We start from the raw sequence: 22,975 nt of genomic DNA on the forward strand, positions 1-22,975 counted from the left end.
CAAAATGTAGTAAGAACAAAAACATGGCACACGTAGCCTGCGAACAAGCTCCCGTCGAGGACCAAAAAAATATTTGGCGAGCACTAAACAGAAGAATGAGCGAAGCGATCGGGGCGGGAGAGGGGAGCCTCCCTCGCTTCGTTCGGGCTCACCGGGAGCCTGTTCGCAGGCTAAGCACACGAGGCGATAGCCCCTGATGTTTTTACCACATTTTGAAGTCTTCTGTGATCTATTGCTGATCAGACGTAGAGCAAACTATGGCGAGCTTTGCCGTAAAGGAGAACAATCATTGTATCGTTATTACCATAATGTTGATTTGCGCGCTAACTAATTTAAAGTGAAATTAGTCAAAATCAAAATAAAAGGTTAATGGCAATTAAACATCACATCGCAATATCAGTAACAACATTGTTTTTGGACTATATATTAATACTTGGCCTGTATTGCAAGTGATGCCACACTATAGAGCTAAACATCATATACTCTAATATACGTAACGAGTCCACTGTTAGTCCTCCGAACTGATTAAACTCTCATTATTATAGGAGAAAAAATCCATAAGACATCTGTAAAATTTAATGTCAGACTGTTTTATCCATTAAATCTACTATAAATAGTCCCACATAAACTATGAAATGTAGCGATGATACTCTAACGTTCTAAAGACAAGATGATCACGGCAAATCAAGCTCCACATGAGGCATAGCGAGCATGGTGAGTTTAACATTTATTGCAGCTCTTTTTACACTGCTCCCTCATGAAATCTTGGTTCTTGCCGCACTCTCCAAGTTGCGCCCACCGTCCACACTTTGCATAGTTGTTCCCGCAAGCTTTAAATAAACAAAATGAAAAAAAAATTCAGCTTATTCATATTGCAAGGTTTCCTGAAAATTTTTGAATTGCCGTTTGGAGCAAGGGCAGTTTTGTTAACCATCGCATGGTGACATTTTGTTACCTAGTACACAATGAAGAAGCTAGTTTAAAGGAGTAGTAACTGTCCTTTTATGTGGTAATTATATATATGAGTTTCAAATACCGAATAGCAAGACAGCTTATTACAATTTAGAACCCATAGTGGATCAATATCAAGGTAGTGTCTATATGATTTGGATGTACCTGAAACAATAAGGGTGTGTAAAAATGCTGAAACCCTTTCCATTTATATAATAACCCAAGTCATTCTCACATTTTGATTGGTTTTCGCCTATGATCTATTAGAGGACAGACGCACGATTGACGTCATCACTACAAAGTTTTTCCCTCTGTGTTTTAAAATGGCGGAAAGTTTTAAGAATTTAGATATACCTCTTACTAACCGAATTCGAGGTCCGTACTGTAAGTTACGGACCGAGTTTTTTCCCCTTCGATTTATGGCCCAAGCGCGAAGCGCGCGGGTCATAAATCGAAGGGGAAAAAACGATCGAGGATCCGTAACTTACAGTACGGACCGAGAAGACGAGGTTAGTAAGATATTTATCATATCTCTAGTGTGTGCCTGACGAGTTCGGAAACGATTTCTGTTCACGCGGACTCGGAATGGCTTCAAATTTCTGACGAGTCAGTTTGAAACCGTTTTTAAGTCGTTAGCACGCTTTATTACATAATTTAGTGTATAAGCCGTGAAGAAAGTTTTAAACTTTCACTTGCTATAAAAGTTAAGAACACTTATCGATAAATCACGAAACATTTCGGCAACAAAACCAACTTTAAATTTTAGCGGGCCGTACTGGAGAGTACGGCCCGCTAAATTGACCAATCACAGCGCTTCTACTAACTGAGAGATATAATAAAATATTTTACGTGACTGGGCAAAAGATAAGGTACAAAAAGTTCCTGTTGAGGCATTTAACAGGTACGAGAAGCAGGAATAAGAAAGATAAAGCCGTTTCTTTTTTGGAAAATGATTCAGGAAAAATACTCGGGCAGTCTCAGTCGACAGTCGAGCTAGACTAAACCAAGCACAAAATTGGTCTTGGTAAGCCGACAACCATTGCTTTATCTCGAATTTAACAAACCTAACGGACAAAATGTTTATGAGATTAATTTATTTAAAAAGTCAACTTTTTTTAGTCTCAAAATAGCTGTTGACACACTGATTGATGTCAGGAACGAAACATCAACACATCACTTCATTAAACCTGTTAAAATAAACACATAACCTTACTTTCCGATGCGAATGCTCCAGTCCGTTTCGGGGCACAGTAGCAAGCAAAGTATAGCTCACTACAGCTCACGGCCAACTGTATCGCAGCTAGAAGGTGTCTCCGACACTATTTCAAACGGATTTGAGAATCACCAACCACAGAGGATACAAATTTCCAGCGTCACTAACGCTCCTTTCATTCAGAACTCGAATCGAATAGCCTCCAGATTGACCGCAACCGCAAGTTTTCCGAGCGTATTTTTTCAACTCCAGCAACATTCAATACAACGTCCAAGCTTTTGGCTCATAGGAATGCTCTGATGACCAAAAATGACTTGACTTTTCCAGCATTTTCTTTAAGATTTGCAGATTTCGCAGTTCAATTTTGCTTTCGCTGTAAGTTTTCATTCCACGAGAAGTGACGGTCGAGTCAAGTTTGATAGTGACGTGATTTTCCTGGACCAATCACAGTTCTTTGCTACGCATAGCAACCAATGATATTGCTTCATTTTGTATAGACAATAGATTACGTCAAATGGCTTTTTTTGTGTTCGCCAAAGTGGGCAAACGCCGGCTTTCGAGTTATGTTGAAAGATTTTGAATTAAAAAAAGGCTTTATCTGTAATAGTTTGTTTCGTTATTATATAAAACAAATAGATTCCATGTTCCCGTGCGTCTGTTTAGTAACAGATCACAGAAGACGTCAAAGTGTAGTAAGAACATCAGTGACACACTCGGCTATCGCCTCGTGAGCCACTTTTTTGTTCTTACCACATTTTGACTTCATCTGTGATCTATTACTGAACAGACGCACGGCAACATGGAATCGATTTGTTACGCATACCGCAATGTTGCGGTGTCTTTATTCCTACATAGTCTTACAGTGGGCGTACATTGTTAGAGAATGCTTATATAAAATATTCCACTTGATACTTATCACAGCAGATCTGTATCCATTGTAAGGTTTGAAAAGAACGAAACTATCCGAGGGGCAATTTGCGGTATGTTTTCAGTCTAATCGTTATTACGCTTTGCTAAGACTCAGTAGGACTACTCCTCTCCTTTCAAGTTAGACCACTGATTACCGTAAACACCGGTGGAGAAGCCACAACTTTTTACTCAAATTGATCGTAACGAATCGAGGATGCATCGTATCTGTAAAAACATCAGGACAACTTGCCGAGCATTTGCAAAAATTAGCATTTGCAAAAAATTAACATTTTCCATCGAAAATTTGTAGCTATGTATCGCAAACTAAAAAGGACTTCATAAAAAGTTACCATGGTAGGCGCTGATCATTGCTTTCCCAAGCTTGGTGGCTCCTAGAAGAGTCCTAAGCTTACATAAACTTTCATTTCTTGCTGTTAAATATCATTAACCTTCGTTATAAAATCCTTTATCCCTTTATCCATTCCGCCACAAAGCTATTTACAGTGTCGCTGTACTTCGATCAAATGGACTTTGTTTACGGTACTCTTACATTAAGTCAGTGAACAGGTACCGTAGCATGATGTGGACAACGAAAGTGAGGCAGGAGCCTATCGTTAATCTATTTTATATCCGCGATACTTGGGATTATGCTTGAAATATTTAATTTCACGAGACCCTTGAACGAATGATCTTTAAAAAAGAGCCATTAAATAAGAATGAAAACTCCCTTGGAATTAATTTAAAAAATCCTTACATTGTTGATGAAATTAAAATTCTCAATATACTTTTAGCAAAATGCGATGTTCCACATCTTTCCTTATTTAGACATGATGATAGAAGTGAATGCAGCCATGACACTACTGGAAAAATTGCTACTGAAATATGGCTACTTTTGGACATCTAATTACTACTCTTACTTACTTCCCCCCTTAATTTTCTGGCACTTTATCTGAAAATTGACAAAGTGACTGTATGTCAGTAATGCGGGCGAGGATTGTTACTCATGCTACACAAGAGAAGGAAAGGTGAAGGGTGAAAGAGGGACAGAAAAAAAGGAAAGAAAGAAGCCAAATTTAGAAAATAAATATCTTGACTCTGCAGTACCTGGAAGAACACGAACTTACCACAAACATGGCAGCTTTTCTGACAGTTTTTCAACATCCAGTCCTTGTTCTTGATACATTCTCCTTTGCCTGCCCATTCGGGACACTTCAGCCAATTGTCCTTACAGACTGGAAAATAGAAGTGTGCCGTGAAAATAAATTTAATATTCGTGGCATAACTGATTATGAAAGATTTTTTTTCTTTTTCAGTCCCAAATAATTCTTTGTGTTCGTTATATTGGATGTGCAGAAGAAAAAATATCACCGAACACAACTTTAACAGGAAGTAATTATCAATTAGATTATCGCCTCAAGATTATTGTCTGAGATGAGAGCTGATGAAGTCTCAGGCCAAATCAACTATCACGTCATAGAATTCCAGAAAAATAACAAACTAGTGTTAATAATTGAGGAGACGAAAACAGCGATTTAATTTCTTTTTATTGAATGAGAAAACATACAAAGCGCCAAACCTGTAAACTGCGCACGCAAATTCATTCATTGAAAATCAGAGCAAGCTAGAAATATCGTTTACATGCATTTCTTTCCTTTTCCTGATTTAGCTTATTACAGTAATAAGTCTCTGAGGTCACAATAAACAGAGAAGAGGAAATTAGAGTTCAAAAATCCTCTGTATTTCCGAGAACTCTCATGTTAATCACTGATAGACTTGCCCAACCGACAAAGATTCTCATTAAAATACTATGTTGTTTCTATTACGCATGATCTTTTTAGTGATGAATCACGACAGAGTTATAAGCAAATGGGATGAAATTCGCAGCTTAGGCTTCAAATCATGATATTCCGATCATAGAGTAGTTTCCCTACTCTCCGACCCCACCGTTCAGCTGTAAAGTTACTGCGTTGGTTTCTTGAGAGAGGGACTGACAAGCTCACTGAAGTCTTTCAGAGCCTATATTAGCCAGCTTGCTCAGGCTTCCTGTTAGACCTTCACAGCTACCGTAGCTGCCCCGGGACATCAGCCCCACTGTACTTCCACTCGGACAGGCAATCACATACTCCACTGATGCCTCAACATCCCACGAACGAGGACACAGTTAATGGATGAAGTTTGGAAAGTGAATGCGCACATAAACAAAGCAAGGTATGTATTTGCCTCACTCAAACCCTTTTGGTACTCTAGAAAGCTAAGATCTATCGAAAAACCAAACTGAGGTTATTGTTAAGGTATATACCTTACGTATGGATCAGGTGGAATGCTGAAAAATAGGACAGGAAATAGCTTAGAAGATTGAGGGGTTTGTTTTGCAAGTTACGGTGAGTTTATTACCACAGATTCCGCAGCTCAGAGCACAATTCGTGGACATATAGGATGGATTCTTCGAACACTGGCCGTTCTTCTTCCAAATCGGACACTGTAATTCGTCGTTATCCTTGCACATCGGTGGTTCTGTGTTAAAGAAAGATGAAGAGATCACAATACGTTCGACAACTGTTCTCAGCCAATCAGGGCAAATATAGAGCGTCGAAAATAAAGCGATTGGTTTAGCATCAAAGACGCTACACGATTGGCTTAAAAGACTCGCGCCACTTTTTCATCCAATCAGAAGTAAAACCAAAACCAGTCATGACTCACTCACACACGCTTTCCCGCGCTCCGTGTCAACTACCTGTAATTACTTCGAGTTTTGATTGGTTGACTAGATTGTCTGTCTTCTTTGAGATTGGGCAGAGTGATAATCTCGGTTTTGGTGTTAAGACACTCAATCGAAAACCGCTCTACTACATTTTGAGACAATAAATGTCAACGCCAACGACAAGTATCATGATTAATCAATCAATGGCGTTGGTTTATTTTTTTAAAGCGTTCAATTCCATTAAATTTTCCCACATTTTACTTTTGAAATCCTAAGCCCTCTAGTTGCCTGTTTCTTGGTTTTACGTATTACGACAGTTCAGTATATAGTGTTTTCACATGACGTTACGGTAGTCATATTGGTGTCCCAAAACAATGAAACGTTGGCATGTTGGTGTATCAAACCAATCCTGTGGGAATCAAACTCTTTTCTTATGTAAACACTTTGCTAGCCACGTGAATAAAGACTCTCTATTAGGAAACTAATGGAGCCATTGTTATTAGTTATGTATACTTCGAATCAAATCATAAAATATAATTACTTAACTTAGCTCAGTACATAGAATACAATATAGATAGATCACATTAAAGATGAATAAAAATAACTATGAATTATTAGTTAGTAAGTAAGGATAATTCGCTCTTCACTTTTGACTCTTCTGTCATGCGCTTCATGTTCTCTGCTCGTTAAGGAAAGGCAGGGCGGCCACGTCGACGTTTTTCCTTTTTTATCACATTGGTGAGAGAGGGTTGCAATATCTGCGTTATAAATTGCAGAAAACGATGCGTACCTGAATTACCCACTTGGGGTATCCGCAAACCCGTAGGTGGATCTGCAAGTAGGAAACAGAACTGAATTAGTTGAACAAACTACAATTTGCTGTGGTTTTGAAAGCCGTTACTGTTTTTCAGTTCTTGCGAGCTAACAACAAGGACAGGTCAAAAAAATTCACCTCACAATATCATTTATTGGGTCAATGGCACGTGAAGGTAATATGAACCTTTTTATCGTAATTTTTCTATCCAGCATTACTGCCTTCGATGCGAACGAACCTGAGCCTAACATCACCTTTTCATTGAACTCTGCAAGTGATGCAATCCACATAACTTCATTAATCATGATGGACTTAAAAAGGAAGGTCTTCGTTTCAATACTTTCAGCAATTTTTGGCATAGCAATATATTTGCATAATTAACTCTGTGTGAGTACTTACGGCAAACTTTACAGCTCTTCTTGCAGTTCACACGCATGTAGGCAGTATTTTTTGAGCAGCCGTTCGGTTGAGCAGCCCACGCTGGACAGTTGGCGTTGTCGTCTTTGCATTCTGTGATGCGAAACAGGAATCAACAAAGAATATTTAGTCTCTTGGGGAGAACTGAAATCAGTTATTCAATCAATATTAAGGTAATTCCTCTGAAATAAAAGTGACAATAGATTTTTGTTCAAACTTTGTTCACTGAATATTTGTCATATGATAACTTCAATTTTGAAATAAAATAGGGGGGTGCCCATGCTCATTAAGGAGCATTGAGGCATTGGAAATGCCTCATTTTGGCATTATTTAATGCTTATTATAAAAACGCATTCCCAGTGATTGTAAAATCTTTGTGAGCCCAGACTCATAAGAACACGCATTAAACTACAGTCAATACATTGTGTCGGACACAACTAAACATTTTAACTTTGATTCAGACAGAAAGCTAAATCTTTGATTAAAAATTTAACCCAAATTTCTTGACGTGGTTACCGACTGCAAAATAGAAAAGACCACAGTGTATCTGCTTTTTTTCTTATTGATTCAATTTTCAGCAATAGAAATTAGATCAGTCTTTTCTCACGCAAAGCTTATTATTTATTTTTTTTTTTTGGTATTTTATTGTTTTTATTTGTAAGTTTTGCAATGGACAAGCAAAGAGATACTGTAATGCTAGTTTTACAATTTTACGTTTAAAAGGGATACACACGCACACAAAAAAAAAAAAAAGAAAATGGGAGGTAAAGAAGCCTATTACAATGTAAATATAAATAGATCTCTACATACATCATCACAAAACATAAACTAAATTAGCTGGAGCAAGGTAGAAATTTGTTCCATTTTTATAATGTTTTACCAATTTATTGCTGTTAGCTGCAATTTTCTGTTCAATTTGGCAAGTTGCTTTAACCTTGGCTATGAAGACCTTTAGAGAAGGATGTATGATATTTAATTTACAGTTGTAAATATAATATTTAGCTAATAAAATAATATGGTTTAGAATATGAAAGTCTTCTGCGACATTGAATACTCCAAAGATAACATTTTCTAGCGTTAAGGATGTCGAGATAACCTTTTTTTCAGAAATCCAGGAACAAAGCAACTGCCAGAAAGATTTTGTTACATTGCAATGAAAGAATAAGTGCTCAGGGGACTCGACTTCTGTTTGACAAAAGGCGCAAAGTGGAGAGTCAATCATTTTAAGTCTGAATAACTAATCATAAGCTTTGCGTGAAAAATTATTCACGCAAAGCTTATGATTAGTTGATTACAATGACTAGAAAAAAAAATTGGGGTGCCCGTGCTCGTTGGTGAGCTGGAGCCATTTTTCAACTGACAGAGCTCAATATCAAGGCAAATCCGCCATGTTTTCAATGTGCGCGTGCACGAACGCGCACTAATGACGCCATAAATTATGCGCAGTAAGGATGCGCAATGCAAATGTGAGGAATCACCTTAATGGGGCGAGAGACGTTCAGTAAAAATGAAAATACAATAAGTGCTGCAGTAATGTGGCAAAAATGGTTGTAAAGAAAAAGGGTAAATTCCTTTATGCCGGTATTGCAACCAAAACAATTCACTTTGGCTAGTGTAAGAGACTAAAAGTAAATGGTCTATTGGAGTCTCCGCAGACCATCCTACCACATGTGTCGCAGCTTCTGGCACAATGCTTGCTCATAAACTTGACATATTTCTTACAATCCCCTTCTGCCTTCCATTTTGAACACGACACGTAGTCATCCTGGCAAGCTAGGGAAATAAAGTTTAAAAAAGGCAAATTATAACTACTACGTCCACTTCCAACCCGCGTGATAGCCATACTTATAAAGTAAATAAATGGAAACATGCTAATAGAATAATTGCCACACGCATGTATTTCAGCCCATGTATTTCCTTCCCATTACATGGAAATTACTACCTTCCATATGAACATGGCACAGTTCAAGAAGAAGTACATGAGCAATCGAGTCCTCTAGACCTGGTTATTAAAAGGGTCACGCAAATTATCTTGAAACCTTTGAGCACTGTCCGTCCAAGAGGGGGAAGTCAAGGCGGGGGGATACATCAATAGAATATTTGACATTTTAGCGGAAAGTATGTTGTTTTAGCTCTTTCCTCGACTACCCGAAATAAAAATATGACAGTCATAAACGTCTGAATATCTGGTATCTTTCGTCATCATGTTATCATGCTTATCATTATTAAAAACTGGATCATTGGATAATAAAATTCGAGAGCTTTCATTGGCTAAGCCAGCATGGGTCATGAGCAGTATACCATGCTCTACAAATATGCGAGCTTACGCGTGATTTTTTATCTTTATTTTAGTTTAGTTTCTATATTTTGGAGGTGTTTTCATCTTTATTTTAGTTTAGTTTCTCTATTTTGGGGGCGTTTTTAATAAAACAATTATTCCACTCGTACTTGTTGGATATGACATGATTACAGCCAATGAATGAGTTGCCAGTAATCGGATACCCGTGTTTGCGAAAAGAACTCTGGGATCGTCAGGGGGCAAACATTGCAAGTCGTTTCGACGCCCAAAAACATTGTTTTGGGGAGAGATCAACGCTTTTTCGCCTTTGTTTTATCGCAAATGGATTTTGGCAATGTTGATACATGGAAAATGTAAGTTTTTGTTTGAATAACCGTGAAATAAGTGATAAAATTTACCGATAAACTCCCTTTTGCTTGCGTGAGGTTTATTGTGAAATACATTGAAGAGAATATTGAAATTTCAATACACGCCTGATCTCGAGAGGCTACCCGGAGCAAATGGTAGAAAAGACCCTCCGAGAAGTTAAATATTAAGACAGAAAAGAAGCTCTAAAAACAGAAATCGAAAATTGCAGAAGGAACTACTGCCCTTTGTGTCGCGCAATTTCACTCAACCGTCAATACCAAACTTTGGAAAGCATAATTACGCACAAATGGCACTTTCAAATACAAATACTCAGAGATATATTCAGGGAGCTACCCTTGATCTGTAATAGAAAAGGAAAATCACTGAAATACGTGCTTGTAAAAGCAAAACAAAGGCTTTGAGCAACACTAGTAGCCACACAGCATGAGTCGCGCGGACTCATTTGTCATTAAATCAACCCCAGACAGTACAATAATCGCCACCGGGCTTATTTCCAGTATTATTTGTACGACTAAGCTTTCAAATAAGCCAAAAGTAGCCTGTACACAACTTAAAAGGCTTTACGGGGTTATTTCCTCTCGATTTACACCTAATTAATTTTGTAATATTTTCAGACCATTACCCGATGTAGATTTCACAATAAACTTCACGCAAGCAACGGAGTTCATCGGTAGATTTTGTCACATATTTCACGGTTATTCAAAGAAAAACTTACATATTCCACATATCAACATTGCCCAAATCCATTTGCGATAAAAACGACGACGAAAAAGCGTTGATCTCTCTCAAAAATCGTTTTCTTGTACCTCGAAACAACTTTTCGCCATACATTTCCTTCTAGAGACTAGCAATGTTTGCCCCCTGACGATCCCAGAGTTCTTCGCGCAAACACGGGTATCTGATTACTGGCAACTCATTCATTCTACGCGCCTCGTTACTGATCTACCATCTCTTATCCAACACGCGCTCGTGCGCTCATTACAGAATATTCTTAGATACTTATTGTTTGATTACTATTATTATTATTATTATTATTATTATTATTATTATTATTATTATTATACCTGTAAAACATGTTTCCGTATCTAATCATGATATCATGGTTACTACAACTAATACTAATACTACTATCATCATCATAACATTAATTAACATATTCCATACAAATTGGTATATACAAGGTAAAAGTAAGTAAAAGAAATAAACTATTAAAACCTATTTCAACAGTGTTTACATAATGGCTCCCTCCTGGGTTTCAACGTCAATATCGGTATATTACAAGGTAAAAGTAAATAAAAGAAATAAACTAATAAAACCTATTTCAACAGTGTTTACATAATGGCTCCCTCCTGGGTTTCAACGTCAATATCAATGTTCTTAAAGTCACAAAAGGCTTTCCTTCTAGCTCTTGAACCTCTTAGGCAGATTAGTGCGAACCTTAGTAAAACGAAGGATGTCCTTGCTCTTATCCAGGAGATTGTTTTTTAAAAAAAATTATTATTATTATTATTATTATTATTATTATTATTATGACTCGCATATTTACAATTTTGATTGTTTGTTCTTTTTTATACCGTCGTGAAAACTTACAGCAAAGTCCGGGATCGATGTACACGTCATCAATAGCAAAGTCGGAGTATCCTGGCTGGCCTACCTGAGCAATGATTTTGATCTATTATAACAAAAGAAAGTTAATTAACATACAAAAGTTCCCACTGCGTAAGCTGAAGTTGTTAGGGAAGGCAGCGATGAATCCAAAAATTTAAGACTTAATTTCTTATTCAAAAATCAAGTCTTAACTTATTTGTTGGCTTGTTTACACCCATGATAATTGCATTGTTTGTCTATATTACCTGAAATTTGGCTCCCTCTGGAACATCTAGGCTGACTTTGGCCCCAATCCAATGAACACCTTGATCTCCTGACCGAAAGAAAATAGTTGCAGCTTTTCCCCAACGTCGCTGCAGCGTTACTAAAAGTGAGCCCATTGTTTTACCATACATGGTATAAAAGAATTTCATGCACTGACCGCCTTTAGGAGCAGTCAACCAACGTGGGCTCTCGAGAATAGCGCGACTCCCAGGTTGAGCAGGTGCAGAGGACTCCACGTATAGATAAAAACCTAGAGAGATGTGAATGTAGAAATAACATTAGGTATTAAATAAAATACCGCTAATCTTTCCATGTTTATCATTTAATTAGGACTAAAGTTTCCGCTATAAAAAAAATAATAAAACTGCGGTAAAATGTAGGTTATAAGCTCTCTCTCCTCCAGCGTAAAAGATCTCCTGGTTACCGTCCCATCTGTCTATTATTTTAAAAAGACATTACACTACTTCGACACTAACCACGTCCAATCAGAGTGGCATTAGTTCATCTAGAGTAACGGTAAAGGTAATGGTAGTTCTTAAAAGGCGTGTTTTTTGAACTTCAACCTGAGCGGAAATCATTAAGTGAGTTAGAAGAAACGTGTTTGCCAGCCGATGGTGTTTTTAGTCTGGTCCTTTGGGACTGATTCGTCAGTTTGGTCGTGACGTTATAGGCTGTAAGATTCGCGAAAATCCCAGCGAGGGATTCGAACCAATGACATATACCGGTTGGTCGCTCTAGCCAATGAGCCACGGCGAGACTCCCGGTGATTGTAATGATATGAGTGTCACAGTGGTGGCTATCTGTGGTAAGTTTCGATCCGTCTAATGTTTACTCAGATTAAGTCATTACTGACGACGGTTTAACGTGATAAAATTCATTGCCAAGACGACGCGTCTAGTTAATTCCTTCGAAATTCCTTTCCCGTCTGTGAAAATGATGTGTTTAAGTTAAACTTCAAGCTTCAACGGGATTCGAACCCGCCGCAACTGTTCCTCAAGACTGTACGTCTCAATTACTTAAGTTGTGTATTAAACATTGAAGGTTTCCTATCTAATTATATCGTTATTCATGAATTTCATATATTCTGTTGCAAATAGCATGTATCTACAGTAAAATGTTGAAATAAACCTTTTCCGGTGGTGTGGTCTCGACTGGGTCCAGTTTCCTTTGTCTGGGTAAAGAACTGATTCCGGCGCCACTGTATTTGCCCAGCATTTTTCCACATTCCAAACGCTTTACTATCGAAATCAGTGTCTTCATATCCTGCAGAAATGTATTTAGTAAAAACAAAATAAACACAACATAGCAAACGCGTTTACGTGGCGTTGGAGTGAGAGAGATCCGATTGATCTGATTTCTTGTTGATGATGTCTTTTTCTGTCATCAAGTCGTCTTTTATTGTTCATCCAGAAGGGAAGTGTAAGCCCGGGAGTGTAAGTGCGTGGCCCTGGGAATATTCTCATTTGTTATATGGCTGTGTCTCACAAGGACTGGGCACTACCGAATTTACGAATTTGATTGGCTGAAATCGATATTGAAAGCGGTCTAGATTTTCCCATCTAGACCGTCATCTAGACCGGTTACATTTTGCGGTTAAAAAGTTGCAAACTAAAATGCAGAAATATTGACTATTTACGTTTAACAATATTTATTTATGGAAGTGCCAAAAAACCTGATGAGAAAAAAGGGAAAGAGGACGAGCAAACTTTGGCAGAATTAAGTTAGGCTCTTCGCCGTTCGCGAGCAAAATGTCAGCTAGTACAAACCAGTTATATTAAACGACTTTCAAAAATTGTTCCTTTTGCCATATAATAAAACATCTTATTAACCGAGCTTAGTCGGTCTGTATGGGAGAATCTTGACCTCGGTCGTGTGTACAGACCTCACTGCGTTCGGTCTGTACTCACGATCTCGGTCAAGATTCTCCCATACAGACCCCTCGCTCGGTTAATAAGAGCTAATTGTAGTCTTTTAAAATGCCCAAAACAGAATTTAATTTTCGAATTTGATTACCTAAGTCAAAACCACTGTAATTTCTCACCAAGTGTACATCTCCTCGTCGTACAGACGTCGTCTTCCTTGGAGTTTCCGATACAATATTTCCCACCATGTTTTGGCTTAGGATTATCGCACTTCCGGAATCGTGTTCTTTTACCGTCATCACATTGAGCATCGCAATATGTCCAGTCTGACCAACGACCCCAATGTCCTTCTATCTTGACTGTACCAAATGAAAGAGAGAAACCAAAGAGAGACAACATTTGAAGCATTCAAAGCCATGCACTGTGTCTCTTGAGTTTTGACTTCGTCTGCATTACACTCTTTTTTTTTTATAAGAACCTTTTTTATAAGAACGTTGAGGCTGACTTAAACCAAAATTTTAAGAACATTTTGAGATCATTCCTCAGGCTGAGAGTCGATTAAGAACGCTTTTATTTTGCTAATCTGTATATCAAATGGCAAGCATAAGATAAAGGTAACAAAAAAATGTACATTAACTCAAATACTTAGTGGCATTAACACAAAATCAGCCTTTGCTTAAAACCATCCTACAAAAGAGGTAGATCTCTCAAAGACACGCTCGTAAGAGCCAAATTATGAGAGACACATATAATCACATCACATCTATCATGTAAGGAGTCCGTACTGGTCCGTCTTCGTTATTTTTATGCCATATAAATTTGGGAACATCTTAAGAACGTTTTCAGCCTCAAATCAAAAAAAAAAAAAAAATTAAGAACGTTCAGCCTCACCTCCAAAACTAGACGATCTTATATATATATAAAAAGAGTGTACTTGGATCTCTGATTAAAAACCACTACTGCATGATTAAAACCTATCCAAAATATACCTACAAGTTTATCTCAAAGCAAATTAAATTTATGTTTGTTACTTGGGCTTCAGTAGGAACGCTCAAGTCTTAAAATGCAGTTTATAGACAGCAATTATCGCTTTTTGATGGTAATTTAACAGAAGTTTTCACCTGGACACTCGTTCCTGCCGCATTTCACTTTCTGCGTTTCAATACCATACACGTTTACGTTACCACCACAAGCTCTGACGTTTCCTGAATTGTAGCAGTATCGCTGGCGTTCTTTATCGCAGTCTTCATCACATGGAGTGAACTGCGACCATTGAGTCCAGCCGTAGTTTTTCGCTGCAGAGTATAAAGGAAGATAAATAGAGGAGTGGAGACAAGTCTATTTTTAAGGGCGGTAGAATATCGTAGAATCAATGCTCCAAGCCCAGATTTTTCTGAGGCAGATTTTTGGGGGGTTCCAACTAGGTTAGTACCGTTATTTTAAATCATTTCTCCAATTTTGTTTAAATAACCTCCTTTGGAACCCAGTTTCTCAGATTGACTGTTTGCTGTCCCTCTCCTATAGTTGTAGAGCAGCCTTTTAGTTGCCTTTTAGAACCGATAATTTGCGTCCTCCTGATTTGCGTCGCAACGATTCAATAGGCCATTCAAACGAAAAGGAGATGAGAGGGAAATACTTTTTCGAAGTATGTCAAAATTCTACCAGTGGTTCAGATATTAAAGATATTGCAGATTATTAAACAGATATTGCAGATTATTAAACAGTGCAGTTTTTTAATAATCTTAGAAGATTTTAATAGTCATGTCAAATAGTTGTTTTTTATTACGTGTGAGCTTGTTTTGTTTTAGATAATTTATAATGTCTACCAAGAGATTATCAAGTAATCCCCTGTGTCTACTTATCAAAATATCAGAAGCTGCACAACAGTCGTTTATTTAAAATATGCTCTATACATCACGTACTTTGGCAGTCGTACAAGGCGTTTAGTTCAACAATATCCTGAGAACTCATCGTTTTCTGGGGCATTCCAAAGTTCTCGTTTGGCTTGTCTATCCTACTAATAGTGTCCAGTCCATTCTTGGTAAAGGCTTTTCTATCATAGTGCATGATGGATTTGAAATCGTAGTCTTTTCCAATCTTATCAATAGTTCTATAGCTATACTTGTCAAACTGGTCTGAAAATCCTGTAAAACAAGGTAATGAATCTATGTAATCTTGCATTATGATTACCCTACATATAAATATTAAGGTCGCGTTTAGATTGTCTACGTTTGTCCACACAAACTGAGAGCCTGAAAGGTTTTGGCATAGGAGGACTTATTCCCTGTATGTCGATCAGGTAGTTTATGATTTACTTAATGATTCTTTCTGTACCGGCAGTAACCAACACATTATCCTTATATTTTATCCATACGTTTGGAGAGGAATCCAGGTCAATTTTTTTCTCCCTTAAAGCGATTATGGCTGAACTATGGGCATTTTGGATTTTCGATGGAAAGATAATTATCTGATAGAGTTTGGAAAAAGGATTAAGCCTCCCATACTACATGTAAATCTGAGGCAAACTCACGGACTCACCGTCAAGAATGTTTTCCCAGTTTACTTCTACAAATCTATCTCTATCATCTCGAGCTTGTTCATGGAAAAATCCTGGAAAAGGGAGGTCCAAGAATATATCAACTTGTCATCAACGGAATTACTGGTATGAAAAAGTAAGACTGTGGAAGACAAATAGAAGGTAAACAAACTAATTTCACTGAGGGTTTGTTTAGCACATTAACGGTTAATCATAATGATACGTAAAATAAGGACCTCGGTTTCTTTATCGGTTTTTTTTATACAGTGAAACCTGAAGTATTGAGGCGACTTTCCATTGAGCAGAGCTACACCGGCTTTGGTAAAAGGCAAATGTTTTGGGAAACTAACCCGTTTTAAGCGCACAGCTCTATTAAGCGGACATCATGTGGGTGTTCTCTTAGTACAGGTTTCGCCCTACATGTAATACACGTTATTTCAGGTGCAACACACAGAAAAGACATGAAAGGTCTACTCGAAGAACTTTCCACGCTTGAGGTTCACTTACACAGTGTAAAGAATTTATAAAGGAACCTAAGTAAAATACATGTAAAGCAACATCTGTGTCTATTAAAATCAAAAGTACGTAGGTTTACCATTTGAGACATTGTTTTCTTACCTAATGCGTGTAGAAGCTCGTGTGTAATAGTCCCCTCGAAATTACACCCGTCCCCAAGGGAAACTTTTTGACCACCAAGCTCAGCGTACTTCTTGCCGACCTTAGAGGAGCATCTGGAATGATTAATAACAATTTTCAAACGGTAAACTAACAATTGTAATTGTACATACATGTACAGAACTATCTGATTACTAAAGCGAATTTGCAGCCTCACGTTTTCCTCGAAAATAATATTCTTTGTTAAAGAAATTCATAAAAAATATATATATCTTTTAACCAGATCGAGTTGGTAACATAACAAGAGGAATGCAATTTCCCTGACAGCAATCAAGAAGCCAAGCCTGATTGAAATATTGCGGACTTGTGACAGTAATAGTGTTTCCTAAATTGTTAGCGAAAGTTTGCGAAAGTCGTTGAGATCTTACTATACCAATACCTCCTCTCTTTTCTTTGCTATATTTGGTCCCTTGAAAAAAGGACTGACCCGTTCCTCAACAGGTCCATAGGGAGCGTTAGCAATACAGACGAAGACACCGAGGAGGGTTCTTTCAAATATGAATTTACATTTTACCTCGCAACTGTATAGATGTGTTCAATACTCGGTCTAAAACCATGTTCAGGCTAAATGCGTAATCGCAGAGTTCAATTCCAAAGAATTATGAAAAATTAGCAACAACAACAACAATCTTTTTTTGTACTCTCTCTCTATTATGTCATGTCATATCATGGTCTCCAAAATGCACAGAACATGGCCATTCTACACTGTTGTTTTGTTTTGTTTGGTGTTTTTCTCGTTAGCGTCGCCGTGGTAGTTGGCTAATATACTGTTAGATTTTAGAGTCAATGCGAACGCACGTTTGTATTTTCCCTCATAAGTAGGATATTTCCCTTATGAGAAAGGCTTACTCGAACTCTTTCTCTCTGTCCGAAATTTTTTCCAACAAATAATTTTCACCCGTTGAAAATAACTAACTTCTGTCCAGTTTCTTCATGTTGCACCATCACTAAAAATATCTTCAACTGTAGACACTTCATCAAATGGAAGATGTTTGAGTTTACCCTTTGTCACTGGCAAAGTAGATATAATTCTTCTGTCCCTTGTATAGCACAAATCTTATACATGTTTCTCGGTGGAAAGTCTGAATAACTTTGTGAAGGTTTGATGTGATGTAACCTGTAAAAAATGACATTGTTCTTTAGAGGAATAAGCCGGGGTACACTCCCATATGAAGAGGTCGGGGATGCTTGTCGAGATATTTGAATTTAACCTGTAAAGCAGACCAATCTGAGCGTGGCTCGACACCACTTAAAACGGAAATGACTAGCACTTTTTAGTATTTCTCTAAGTGCACCCATAAAGATATTTAGACGGTTAAAAACAGCGGCGTCTTGTCCTAACACCTTAAGTGATACCAAGACCCTTGGTCTACACTCCTGAGCGACACGACGAGCACCCCTGACCTTTTCATAGTGGGGGGAAATAAGCATCTAATTATAACATTTTTAAATTGTTTTCTACGTTACTATTGAAGCAGAAAGTAGAATATTTGTTAGACAGGAGAGTAAAATTTACCAACACGATGATAGATATGTCCAATGGATAATATTAAGTCCAGGAAAAAGTTTTAAATTGAAGTAAAATACAGGTAGGTTCTTCAACTGCAACATTTGATGATGCATAAAAATTGAATGACGCTCTAAAACTATCCCACTCTTTGAAGCTGAATCTCCGAAATTGATACTAGTTTTGACGACCTTTTTGTCTCAGATGGATAAATCATTCCTGATATAAATAATTCAGCTTTATTGGGCCATTGTTTTGCCGTTAGAGCCTGGCATGGCGTCACTTGATATGCGAGTATATCCACCTAATTACATTAATTTAGCGCAGTATTGAACTTATGGTTACATGCATGCGTTAATTGCTCCGAGTAGGGCGTTCCACAAGTTGCTCGAGATTTCCCAAATTGCCTAAAAGTTGTCGAGCAACTTGTAGAGCAACTTGTGGAAAGCCCAAGTTCCGAGTGGTGATCAGGAGGAAGGAGGGATGCCTAAGTCCAGAATTTTGGAGTCTTGTATTCAGCTCCTAAGACCTTATACATTTTTCAAGACTGGCAAACGAGGTCCACAGCTGTGGCGTGGGGCACTTCTTGTGTTTTTTGTTAATAAATTAGTAAAGGACACTCAGTGTGTTGTACTTACTCATGTAGGATGGAATTTTATATGGTACTATCCTTGTTGTCCAGAGTCGTTTACGAGCTCTAATAGCATTTCTCTTCGTCCTGGACTGACCCCTGGACCCACCCCTCTTACAGCTCTCTCCGGGATGAAGTTCTTCATAGAGTTCGCAATCGAGTATCATGTCTCCTTGATCAAAAAAGAACCCATGGTCTAAAAAACAAAAGACAGCTTATTTTGTATCCAATTGTTCTTCAGACATCTAGCTCAGCACTTCATGTGACCATTTTTTCCATGCGTGGATACTAAAACACCAGATTCTGAACGACAATTTAGTGGATAAGTTTAATTTTAATTTAATTTAGTAATAGTAATAGTAACAGTAACAGTAACAATGACAGCGACAGTAACAGTGACAGTGACACTGACACTGACACTGACACTGACAGTGACGAGGCCCTGTTAGGGGGGGGATGTCCCTTGCCTGAAATTCGCCACCAGCCATGTCGGCATTTCGCAAGATTCCTATGTCGCCTGTCGGAATTTCGCCTCAGAGCAATTGTGTCGGGAAATTTGACCTTGTTCGATTAAAACGAAGCTATAACACAATAAACATCGTAATACCTTTGTTTATTTTTAAATAAAAACCGGCTCAGTGCTCTCAAGTCTCACGCATTGAGCATGAGGCTCACGCAAACGAATTCAATCTTGCGCTCTCACGCTGAAACTATTATTTCTCACGCATTGAAGGTTCCTTGCTGTTTTAGTCAAGTACATATACAATTAAGTATCTCTTTGGATATAATTTACTCCTTGTATGCTTTGCACTTGCTTCGAACACTTTTCAGCAGTAGGAATTCTTATGTAGAGCCAGCATTTCTCCGGTCAGTGGGTTTAATGATTACTTTATGGTTATTTTTAAAGCATCACATTTCGACTCAGAATGAAGGAAAAGACTTCTTAGCTACTTCAATTTTTCAACATTTTCTAAAGGGGCTGGGGGCATGCTGGGGGGCATATTGGGGGCATCCTTTCTAAGGGCTTGGGCATGCTTTCGAGCACTGAAGTTGCTAACCTCCTAGGGGATGTGAGGGCATGCTCCCCCCAGGAAATTTTGAAATTTAGACGCTTGGAATTACTATTTTCAGCCTTTTTCCAGTCAGTATTTGGACCTAAAGTACAATCGAATTTATGACTATTTTTACCATGTTTAAAAACCGTTCTTTAACTCAAAATCTCAACAGCCTCAATCAGATAATCTCTCCTATCTATAATCTTCCTTTGAATTTGGCGTAACCCCTACCTTTTACTGAAGACGAGAAGACCTTGGCAGTTTTCCCCTGTCTCTCTTTTCCTAGTTGATAATACAGCTTCATATTCATTTACTGGTGGCCCATTAATAAAAATATGAAGCCGACTTTCGAAGATCTCTTTCCTTTTTCCTTAAGCGTGTTTTTAGGCGTTTTAGGGCACTACTCACTCAGCTGAGAGTGAGAAAAAATACTCAGCAATGACGCCCTCGATTTATTCGACGTGGACGTTTTAGCATATATAAGAAAGCCTGGGTTTCACGACCCGTCGACATCGCTTGTGAGAGAGGAAAACACATTTAAAACTCTGGAAATGCATCTTCACTTCGACTCAGACGTTTAAAACAATCACCGCATTCTCAGTTCCGAAATTCGTTGTCGGTCTATCTTGCCAATGGTGTCGCTTTCCCTATTTCGCTGGAGTAGTCTGTCGTTCGTCGCCAATTCATAGCTCTCGCGTCGCCGTTTCAAGGCTATGTCGGTTGTCGGATTTTACCCGTAACAGGGTCTCAGTTACAGTGACTGTGACAGTAACAGTAACAGTAAATGTAACAATGACAGTGACAGTAACACTAACAGTGAAAGTGACAGTGACAGTAACAGTGACAGTAACAGTAACAGTAATAGTAACAGTAACAGTTACAGTAACAGTGACAGTGACAGTGACAGTGACAGTAACAGTAACAGTAACAGTGACAGTAACAGTAATAGTAAGAGTAACTGTTACAGTAACAGTAACAGTAATAGTAACAGTAACAGTTACAGTAACAGTGACAGTAACAGTAAGAATGACAGTAACAGAAACAGGAACAGTAAAAGTAACAGTCACAGTAACAGTAAAAATGACAGTAACAGAAACAGTAACAGTAACAGTGACAGTGACAGTAACAGTGACAGTAACAGTAACCGTAACAGTAATAGTAACAGTAACAGTTACAGTAACAGTGACAGTGACAGTGACAGTGACAGTAACAGTAACAGGAACAGAAACAGTAACAGTAACAGTGACAGTGACAGTAACAGAAACAGTAACAGTGACAGTGACAATGACAGTAACAGTAACAGTAATAGTGACAGTAACAGTAACAGTGACAGTAACAGTAACAGTGACAGTGACAGTGACAGTGACAGTGACAGTGACAGTGACAGTAACAGAAACAGTAACAGTAACAGTGACAGTAACAGTAACAGTAACAGTGACAGTAACAGTAACAGTTACAGTAACAGTGACAGTGACAGTAACAGTAACAGTAACAGTGATAGTAACAGTAACAGTAACAGTAACAGTAACAGTGAAAGTAACAGTAACAGTAACAGTAACAGTGATCATAACAGTAACACTGACAGTAACAGTAACAGTGACAGTAACAGTGACAATAACAGTAAAAGTAACAGTGACAGTAACAGTGACAGCAACGGTGACAGTAAACGTAACAGTGACTGTGACAGTGAAAATAACAGTAACCGTAACAGTGACAGTGACAGTGACAGTAACAGAAACAGTAACAGTAACAGTGACAGTAACAGTAACAGTGACACTGACAGTAACAGTAACAGTGACAGTAACAGTAACAGTGACAGTAACAGTAACAGTGACAGTAACAGTGACAGTAACAGTAACAGTTACAGTAACAGTGACACTGACACTGACAGTAACAGTAACAGTAACAGTAACAGTGACAGTAACAGTAACAGTAACAGTAACAGTAACAGTGACAGTAACAGTAACAGTAACAGATACAGTAACAGTAACAGTAACAGTGACAGTGACAGTGACAGTAACAGTAACAGTAACAGTGACAGTAACAGTAACAGTGACAGTGACAGTAACAGTAAGAGTTACAGTAACAGTGACAGTAATAGTAACAGTAACAGTTACAGTAACAGTGACAGTAATAGTAACAGTTACAGTAACAGTGACAGTAACAGTTACAGTAACAGTAACAGTTACAGTAACAGTGACAGTAACAGTAACAGTGACAGTGACAGTAACAGTAACAGTTACAGTAACAGTGACAGTCACAGTAACAGTAACAGTTACAGTAACAGTGACAGTAACAGTGACAGTAACGGTGACAGTAAACGTCAGAGTGACAGTGACAGTGAAAGTAACAGTAACAGTAACAGTGATAGTAACAGTGACAGTAACAGTAAGAATGACAGTAACAGTAACAGTGACAGTAACAGTAAGAATGACAGTAACAGAAACAGTAACGGTAAAAGTAACAGTCACAGTAACAGTAAAAATGACAGTAACAGAAACAGTAACAGTAACAGTGAGAGTGACAGTAACAGTGACAGTGACAGTGACAGTAACAGAAACAGTAACAGTGACAGCGACAGTGACAGTAACAGTAACAGTAACAGTGACAGTAACAGTAACAGTGACAGTGACAGTAACAGAAACAGTAACAGTCACAGTCACAGTGGCAGTAACAGTAACAGTAACAGTGACAGTAACAGTAACAGTCACAGTGACAGTAACAGTAACAGAGACAGTAACAGTAACAGTGACAGTGACAGTAACAGACACAGTAACAGTAACAGTGACAGTAACAGTAACAGTAACAGTAACAGTGACAGTAACAGTAACAGTGACAGTAACAGTAACAGTTACAGTAACAGTGACAGTGACAGTAACAGTAACAGTAACAGTGACAGTAACAGTAACAGTAACAGTGAAAGTAACAGTAACAGTAACAGTAACAGTGACAGTAACAGTAACAGTGACAGTGACAGTGATCGTAACAGTAACAGTGACAGTAACAGTAACAGTGACAGTAACAGGGACAATAACAGTAAAAGTAACAGTGACAGTAACAGTGACAGTAACGGTGACAGTAAACGTAACAGTGACTGTGACAGTGAAAGTAACAGTAACCGTAACAGTGACAGTGACAGTGACAGTGACAGTGACAGTGACAGT

The 22,975-nt window shown here is 38.1% G+C and overlaps 1 protein-coding gene across 1 annotated transcript in view; it reads right to left on the reverse strand.

Annotated features, from left to right (window-relative positions):
* Positions 1-720: 720 nt before the first annotated feature.
* Positions 721-22,975, reverse strand: part of LOC145494708 (uncharacterized) — a 43,442-nt gene continuing 21,187 nt past the window's right edge. Inside the window, exons 6-21 of the mRNA XM_081474271.1 lie at positions 18,764-18,952; positions 17,621-17,735; positions 16,562-16,674; positions 15,946-16,017; positions 15,330-15,551; positions 14,529-14,702; positions 13,587-13,766; positions 12,674-12,808; positions 11,527-11,795; positions 11,264-11,345; positions 8,671-8,778; positions 6,988-7,098; positions 6,565-6,606; positions 5,468-5,587; positions 4,198-4,305; positions 721-830 (exon numbers count right to left, since the gene is read on the reverse strand). Coding sequence (XP_081330397.1) covers positions 721-830; positions 4,198-4,305; positions 5,468-5,587; positions 6,565-6,606; positions 6,988-7,098; positions 8,671-8,778; positions 11,264-11,345; positions 11,527-11,795; positions 12,674-12,808; positions 13,587-13,766; positions 14,529-14,702; positions 15,330-15,551; positions 15,946-16,017; positions 16,562-16,674; positions 17,621-17,735; positions 18,764-18,952 — 2,150 coding nt within the window. The remainder of the gene's footprint in view (positions 831-4,197; positions 4,306-5,467; positions 5,588-6,564; positions 6,607-6,987; positions 7,099-8,670; positions 8,779-11,263; positions 11,346-11,526; positions 11,796-12,673; positions 12,809-13,586; positions 13,767-14,528; positions 14,703-15,329; positions 15,552-15,945; positions 16,018-16,561; positions 16,675-17,620; positions 17,736-18,763; positions 18,953-22,975) is intronic.

The sequence above is a fragment of the Orbicella franksi genome, chromosome 8 (genome assembly GCF_964199315.1).
Source record: "Orbicella franksi chromosome 8, jaOrbFran1.1, whole genome shotgun sequence".
Classification (NCBI taxonomy): domain Eukaryota; kingdom Metazoa; phylum Cnidaria; class Anthozoa; order Scleractinia; family Merulinidae; genus Orbicella; species Orbicella franksi.